Source organism: Aphidius gifuensis, linkage group LG3 (genome assembly GCF_014905175.1).
Source record: "Aphidius gifuensis isolate YNYX2018 linkage group LG3, ASM1490517v1, whole genome shotgun sequence".
Lineage (NCBI taxonomy): Eukaryota > Metazoa > Arthropoda > Insecta > Hymenoptera > Braconidae > Aphidius > Aphidius gifuensis.
The window spans coordinates 5,122,454-5,131,827 of record NC_057790.1 but is presented as its reverse complement, the minus strand read 5'-3'; the positions used below and the strand labels follow the sequence as shown (position 1 = coordinate 5,131,827).

The following is a 9,374-nucleotide window of genomic DNA, read 5'->3' as shown; positions in this document are numbered from 1 at the left end:
CACGATTGTGTGAGTCTAATTATCCCTACTCTCTTAATTTTTTTTTTTTTACATACATTTGTATATCGATGTCTGCTATATCAAATTCCCCTCCACTATCAATTTATGTTTTTTTTTTAATAAAAACATTTTTACCTTCCTCTCCCTCTCGATCACACCGCTATCACATTTATCCTAACGCCCCTCTTTTCCATTGCACTTCTGTATTTGATTTTTATTTTATTTAATCTCACTTCTTTTTCAGCTTTTTCTTTATTCACTTTTAATTTTCACCTTGTTTTTTTTTTTTGCAAATATTTTGTACAGTGTATTTTCACTGGAAAAAAAAATCAAGAAAAGTGGCTGTCGTTATAGCGAAGGGGTGGTTTGATTCCAATACTCTGTGATCACTTTTGAATATATATATATTTTAATACTTGCGTGATTATGAGCTTATATTTTATTGACAGATTTAGAAATATATTTTTATTTTTTTTGCAGATTTAAAAATAAGCAATATTTTAATTAAAGTATTGTTAATATTATTTTTTAAAACTTTTGTTGCGGGGGGAGAATTCAGAATAATATAGCACGTAACCATTTATTTTTTTTTTAATGAAAAATTATTTTTTTTAACTGTATGGATAAAGACATATTACTATAATTTTTTTTAAAAACGAGATTATCGGTCCAGGTGAAAAAGAGCTCTATGGAGCAGATAAAATTCCGGATTATACTGACTACTTAATACTTAGCCAAAAAAAAAAACTCAAAAAAGATTAACCAGAGGACATTCCTCAGGCGATTTTTTTTTGTTTTTAGTCAATAATACTAAAAATATTTCCTGTATTTTTCCAAAAAGAAACTATTGCAAAAAAAAACAATAAAAAAAAAGTCTTAATAGTGCAAACTGAAATACCGAAAAATAACGGTAAAAAAAAACCCATTTTAATTTCTATTGTGTTCTTTCAAATATTCAAATGACATTGTGAGTTTTAATGTTCAAATGAGTCATGGTGGTTTTTCATGCACATCTGGAGGTTATCTATACAGGTAAGTTTCATCTCCATCTGTGCCTTTTTTTTTTTTTCTTTTCAAATCAAAAGTTTGAACACGACAGAAAAGTTATTTATGACTGCCAATACTGCACCATTGCTAATTTTCACGTGAAATTTTCAACTATTTTATATTTTATAAAAATCAGGTGCCACACGGTCTGCCTGTTTCACTACCTGGTGAGTTTTTCCAAAAAATGTTTAACACATGTTCACATTTTCTTTTTCTCGTAAAATATATAACAGTCAAAAGCTAGAATCCAATAAATTGCAGGTAGAATATAACGTGTATTTTTTTTACATGTATTTTGAAAAAGAAAAAAATAAAAACCTTGTAAAACTATAAAATTTTATTTCAAGGTTATTTGAAATCGACCATAGAATGGAGGGTCGAAGAAACACCAAACAAACTGAGGATAGTTAAGAGAGTAAAATAGAATAAGGAAAATTTATATATAAATTATCCGACTGACAGACTGAAAATGGATAGATTGAAAACTATCATCAAAGGATATATTTACAACACAATTGCGTCAACTTATTTAAATATTTTTAACACTATAGTTTAACCCTTCCTATTGAAAATATAACGGAATGATCATCTCCAACTTTACAAAAGTGAGATATTGAAAATACTTATATCCAACGTAATTACCAACTAACAACGTACATTAAATTTACAGTCCAAAGGGTTTACATGGGAACAAAATAAATATTCTATTCTCACAGGCTAAAAGTGGAACTTGTTTAAAAAAAAAAACTTTAGTTAAAGAAGTAAACAAAAAAAAAAAAAAAAACAATGGAAATTCAATTTACTGGTTTGTGGATAAAAGTTAATGAAAATAATGAAAATTCAATAGCCAAGTTTTAAATTATTTTAAAAGTTGACATATGTTTTGTATAAATTAATTTATTTGAATAAAATAAAATGTATTTGTAAATATTTATTTACAGCATATCAATGTAAAGATAATAACCCTCAATTTGATGCTTCACTGTTAAAAAAAAATTCATAAAATATACCTGAATTTATTTTTAACGAATGCATCGAGGGTTGTTTCTTGTGAGTCTTAAAACTTTCATCCCTTATTTTTTATCTATTTTCTTTTTGAGAAATAACAATATTTAAAAATAATAAATAATGATCTATGTTACTTAAAATATCTACATAGATACATGTGTTTTTTTTTTTATATATATAATAGTATATTTATTTCGAAAATAATAAAGAAATTTGAGAAGTAAATTTTGTTGGAGACTGGGATATATACTGTAATAATAAGGTGCAAGTGGCGCCGTGGAAGTGCGTTTTGTTTGTTTGCTCAGGAGTCTTGGAAAGGCATTTCTCGAGTCAACCAAGAAATTTGAGTGAAATATACGTATGTATATAATAAGTATATAGAAATTTGAAGCTTGGCTTGCGTTAGTATATAGTCTGTAAGCTTATGTATTTGGTGTTTTATGTATTGAGGCAATGTGGGGTGAAGAAAAAAAAAATTTTACTTTTGTAAAATAAGCAAAAAGAAAGGAGAAAAATAGAAAAAAAAAAAAAAGTAATAGTAGAGGAAAAGCAAGATGACGAGACGCATCTGTGGTGGCGCCACGACAGATTTGTTTGTTTTACTTGTAAAGGTCGGATATAACCACCCGTACCTTGGCTAACCAACGTGGCTAATGAGGCTGTTAACGAGGGTTTATTATTAATTTTACTCTACCCAATATCATAGAGTCATCAAAGCTTATACGTATCGTCTACGTTTACTATATGTTGATCGTTTCATTTTTTTATTTATTTAAATTTTCTATTTTTTTTTAGTTTTTATATTGATTAAATATATTTTCCATGCGTATATGATATTTATTTTAGTATATATATTTTTTTTTTATTGAGGGTAAATTTTACATGCACTTGTCAGTTATTCTTGTTTAAATTTTTTTGTCAAGGGTTTGGCACTCGTCAAAACATTCATATGTATATATGTCAAAAGTTTTTTACATTGACTTTCATATGTAGTGGCGCCAGAGTACAGACGCAGGAAGTACCAATGGAACTCGATATCATCGTGGTAGTATATTCGAAAAAAAAAAAATATCCATACATCATATATGAAAATACCAATGACTGCAGACGTCAATGTCTCCCTCAAGGTGTTTGTTGTTATGTCTTACTGATTCATTCATGCATTTATATGTACTCATGTTTGACTTGAAAAGCTTTTAAAACACCTCAAAGTTGTCATTTGTTGCAAGTATAAAAAACATATTGAAGAAATCATATATATAAATATGGGAATTCAACTTGTAATTTAAATTTATTTAATTTTTTTGTAATTACTTTTTGAAGGTTGTTAAAAAAAAGAAAATTCGAAATTTATGGAAAAAAAAGAAAAAGTTTTTAAATCAATTGAAATCATTTTCATTCAATTTTCAAAACATTTAATATTTCTATTGTTTGTCTTCAATGTCATGTCGAGATATAGCTATATATTTTTACGAGTATCATGAACACAATAGAAATTTTCAACACTTGTAAAGTTAAGGTATACCCGACTCTACTTTTTCAATGTATCCCGCAGAAACAAATTCTTGCATGGTATATCAAATTCAATAGTATTCATAACAAAGTATTTTTTTTTTTTTTTTTTTTTTGTATATTTCTTGCTGCGAAAGTTTGACAGCATCTGGAAATAATTGCAGGTCCGTTGAAATCTTCGGCAACCTTTTTTTTTTTTTTTTTCACTACCGAAGGTTACTCTGCAATATCTTTGAACATTTTTGGCGATTTTACCTTTTTTTTTTTTTGTGAGATAGAAAACTCAAGAGATACCAAGAAAACGTGACGATTTCTCTGATCTGCGGATTATCTTTTTTTTTTTTTTTTTTTTTTAATTTTAAGATTTACTTTTAAACGTCAAGATAAACAGAAAAAAGCTGCGCAAAGTATTTAACACATATTTTAGAATACCAATCGCGTACGCCTTCCATTTTGAAATTTCAGTAGTTCAGAGTATTCAAATGATTTATCACTATCAAAAAATCATAAAAAAATTACTCGGTATATATTTTATTTTAAATATATTTATATTTATTGAATCATCAATAATTATACTTGAAGAACGCGTGCCTAGACTCAAATTGCAGGGTCTTTGCTTCCAAAAAAATCCAGAAAATCAGATGATGACAAAGATGGGATCCAAAAGGTTGAATGAAAAATAAAAATAAATAGAAAAAAAAAAAAACGAAACGAGCTAGCCAAAGTATATCTGACCAAGTATATTTAAAAAAAAAAAAAAATATATAATCTAGGGTATTTTGGCATTGTAAACTAGACGCATTTCGACAAGCCATAAAGATGATCGTCTCTGTTATGGATCAGCATTGATCGTAAGCGGCTTGTCAACATTCCCTTCATAACTTGGTATTTTACGATCCCCTATTACTGATGTGAAAATCCACACCTTTGTCATCAACTATTTGCGTTTTGAAGTTTCACACCTTTCGTAAAATATTGGTATAACACAACAGCCACCATGAAGCTGATGGACTCACAATATACATATACATATGGTGACAAAATATATATGTCTCTTTTAGCCTCCCCTTCAACCAATCGACAGCTTTATATATTATACACGAGTATATAAATGTATCATTCTGTCCAAAGACGAAGGGATGGATAAAGAATTATATATATGACGTATTGTGTCACAGTGGTTCACGCCCGAGGGGTAAATCTACACTACGATAGGACACGCAACTATCAGAATGGAGTTTATTTATTTTTTCAAACTCTATATGTGACACTGTTTAGATGTATATATATTTATAGTGGATAATCTATTCATAAATGTGTGCTCATTCATTCAAGGATCGAGTTTAATTATAAAATAATGTTTGTCATTTTAAAGTAAATTTAATGATATCATTAAATTGAAATAAATAAATACTCGAAAGAATTTAATTGTTAAAACAAGATTTCTAAATATTTTTTTTTTCTTTGGCAATATTTTCTGTTTTGAAGTGAGTTGCAATATATTATTTTCTTTTTTTTTTTTTTTTTTCTTTTCAATTCTGCATTTATTTTATTTTTTGTTTAATCCTAAAAATTGTTTACTTTTCATTGACCACAAGAAGGTTTTTTGAACAGTTTAGTGGCGCCAGAAAGCCAGAAAAATTCTGATCAGAAAACAAACCCTAAAAAATATATAGAAATGGGTCAAGACTAGACCAAATCGGATCATGCGGGTGGTCTAAGATTTTGGAAATATACTTATAAGCCTATAAGAAATAAAATAAGAGGGGGAGGTAAACAATGAAATCGGAAACGGATGTTCAAATCTTTGAACGGGTTTTTGTTAATTTTTTGACAGTGCTAATAATAACGGTATTTATACTATTGCTTGAATTGTTATAAAAAAAAGTAAATTCGAAAAATTTTTTTAAAGTGAAAGAATAAAATTGTTTACTATTAGCACTTAGCAGAGTTTTATCAAGAATAAAAGAATGAAAAATATATGGATTTCCATATTATTGTGAGTGAATGAAAAGCTTTAATAAATGTTAAAAAAAAATTACTGCAAAATATTTTAAAATATCTTAGTTTTTAAAATTTTGGTATTTTTCTTTTTTTATAATTTGTTTTGGATGAAAATTAATTTAAAAAAAAATAAAAAGCCAGACTAACAAACATACAATATATATGAATTATAATGTAAAAAAATAAACTTGTACAAATGGGCAAGCGAAACCAGTGCTATAAGTTCATTGGGGGCGCGCTGATGCGTACGTAATCCCTCAGTGCTTAGCGATAGCATCGTGGGTTTTATTTTCATTATTCAGTTGTTCGATGTTCCCCATGGACAAGCACGCAAGCTTACACGCGTAACCCCATGTTTCCATGACGGTTTAATCAGATAAAATCCCCTTGCAGCCAAAAAACCATATACACGTATATACTCACATCAAATCTATGCTTGGACATGCGGTTTTTAAGTGAGGAACAAGAACATTTGAATTTTTACTCTATTCTGTTTTTCACCAACATGTATACATATTCGCAATAGCAAACAATACTGATGAACCACAATTGAATAAAAATAAAAGCAACAGTATAAATTTATTTAGAAGAATGGAAGCTTTTTTTTTGCTTTTTATTTCTCTACAGAAAAAAAAAAAAGCGAGGTAACTATGTATATAATATTCAACTAAGTAAGATCGGTATAATCAGTTGAGTATATAGCATTTTTTAATATATAAATACAGAACGTCATGGTATGCAATATTATATGCTCATAGAGGATTTAATATGAGACAAGAAATGGAATATATACGGGCTCGGTCTGTGCACGGGTAACCTGATAGGCTTCCCGTAGGAAGATCATACTTCAGTACAAAGACTGATCGCTACATCGCACGCGATCATGGCCCATGTCAGTAAATCTGACAATCTTCATATACACATAACTACATGCACCATTTGACGACTAACTAAAAACATTGAAGATGATAAAAAAAATTTTAACCATTACTTTTACATATGCGTCCTAGAAATAAATAAATTTTTAATTTTAAATCATCATTAAATATTATTTATATTTAATTTTACCTGCACAAATTACCTATCCTTCAAGTTGAATACTTTTTTTATTTTTTATTTTTCTTTCAACAAATATATATGTGCATTAAACTACCATTAACTTGCTCGACTGGTCGTCACCCTCCGCCCCAATGTTAACGACTAACCACGTGTGCATTTACGCACCGCCTCTCTATGTACCATGTACTTGAAATAGAGACAATAAAAAAATACAATGAAAAAAATATATATATATGTATTTCCCTGCAAAAAAAAAAAAAAAAAATATCTGGCAGAAGCAAAAGATACTTAAATGAAAGTCTCATTCGAAGGCAGTCAGCCTTCTGAATGCTTTTGTACCAGGTAGACTTTTTTTTTCGTTTATTTTTTATTCCTTTATTTTGGTATACATTAAGTATATTGCAAGATTTATATAATGTATCCATTGGGTTAAAAGGGTTGCTTTGAATCACGTAGTTTTCATTGAAGCAACTATTTCTATTGGATAACATAAGTAATAACATGGCTTGAGCAATACATCAATAATGTAATGCTCTTCGAAACTCGCTTTTACCAAATGAACCGTAATTGAAATGTTTTCACGCAGTCCATTGTGACATTTATGTGGTACATCAATTTAAATTTATAAACACAAAAACATATATCATGTTTGTATATATACATCAAACACACACACACTATATATAAATGAATTATAACGCATGGAATACAGATAAAAACTTGATACATACAAGTTTAAAAGTAACATTGAATAATACTTTTTTTATATTAAAAAAAAAATTTTTTAAAAAGCCAACAACATCATCATTTTTGTATTTCTTTTGTATATTATCTACTTTGAGTTTTGTAATTATCTTCAAGTTATTTTATAAACGGTACAAAAATTTATACAAGCATCATTAGATTGATGTATATTTTTTTTATATACAAAATATATGAAATAATAATTATAATTCACTCGTCATTGTGATCATCAGCGACTATTAAATGACTTATTAAATCATTTGATGATTCAACAACATTTTTATATGATACTGTTTCGGTACCACGTTTTGGTAATGACCATTGTCTCAATGGACCTTTCCAAAATATCCAAAATCCACCAACCAATATTACAAGTAATATAATTGTAGTTGATACTAATATTGCTGTATATCCAATTGTTGATATTTCCACACAGACTAATTCATGATTTGGTATTTCTGCAAGTATTTTTTTTGTATGTTGATCTGGTGTTTTGCATCTATAAATAAAATTCAAACAAGTTTTTTAATATAAAATATATATAAATTACTAATTATTTAAAATACAAAAAAATACTTTAATTTATACTGAGTAATTTTTAATTTTAATTGATAAATTATTAATCAACTTGTATATTAAAAAAAAAAAAATTATTTCTTACTTAATTTCACGACTAAGTTCATTTGATAAATTTAATCTATTGACCCACTGCATTCGACAATCACAATGCCATGGATTATTTTGTAAATCAACAATTGAAACTCTTTGCATTATTGGTCGAAGATCATCTGTCAATGTTTCCAATGCACAACCTCGTACTGAAAGATGCTGAAGACGTGGTAATATTCTACTATTTGGTGGCCAAACACGAAACTCAGATAATATTGGATTATTTTCCATAGACAGTATTTCCAACATTGTAAGATTTTCAAAATCATTTAAAACAACTTCAGTTATATTTGGCATATGATTCATGTAAAATTTCATCATTCGTGGAAATATTAAATTATCAACATAAAGAATATTGGTAGAAGAAATATCCAGCTCCTCTAGACTGAGTGGCAAATAAGGCAATATTTCAATTTTATTATGTGAAATATTGAGATATGAAAGATTGGTCATTGCTTTGAATAATGTTGATGGAAAAAATACTTGTGATACATTTGTCAGATCCAAGTGAATCATGGATTTTTGATTTTTAAATGCATTTTCATGTAAATTAACAATTGGATTACTAGCAACTGATAGAAATTCTAGAATCTGAAAAATAAATATGATAAAAATCATAGAGGCTAGGCATGTTTATTTGACAATAAAATATTTCTAAAATACCTTCATGTGCTGTAGCATTGTTTCATTAATAGTGCTAAGTTTATTAAATGAAAGATCCAGTATTTTTAATTTTGATACTTTATTATTGAGTGAACTGTCATCAATGTATTCAAGAAAATTGTGACTAACATTGAGAGACTCAAGTGCATAGCCATCATTGCAAAGAAAAAGAAATTGTCCTAAATGATTTTCAGCAAGATCTAAAGTCTTCATATGATCTAGATGTGTTGAGCAATCTATAAAATTGTCAAATCTATTGCCTTTTAAATTTAAATCAGTAACTTCACGAATGTTGATAGTTGACTGAAGACGAGCGAAAAAATCTTCTTTTTTTAATCCACGATATGATAGATCAATCTATTAAAAAATTAATTAAATTTAATTTTAAATTTTTTTTCTTTTTTTATAATTTAGATTAATTTTTTCTCACCTGTTTTGATTGCACTTGAGTAATGATACATAACGAGAGTAAAAAATAGTATGTCCACATTTTAAATATTTTAATTGTTTAAAATTAAAATATTAATTTTAAAAAGTTATAACTAAAAAAGTCTATTTAAAGTTCATCTAGTTGAGAGAAAGACTGCACTGTGATTTATTAAACTTGAGCAATGTCAGTTCTGCTGGGTCACAAGATCATAAATGAGAGACTAATGTACAGCTGCTCT

General features: G+C 27.7%; 1 protein-coding gene across 1 annotated transcript; it reads right to left on the bottom strand.

Moving 5' to 3' along the window:
* Positions 1-7,186: 7,186 nt before the first annotated feature.
* LOC122851621 (phospholipase A2 inhibitor-like) lies at positions 7,187-9,347 on the bottom strand. The gene is made up of 4 exons (XM_044150974.1): positions 9,137-9,347; positions 8,707-9,063; positions 8,036-8,634; positions 7,187-7,873 (listed from the first exon to the last, which is right to left on the bottom strand). The coding sequence occupies exons 1-4, from the start codon at positions 9,194-9,196 to the stop codon at positions 7,585-7,587; spliced, it is 1,305 nt and encodes a 434-aa protein (XP_044006909.1). The 5' UTR covers positions 9,197-9,347; the 3' UTR covers positions 7,187-7,584.
* Positions 9,348-9,374: the final 27 nt, after the last annotated feature.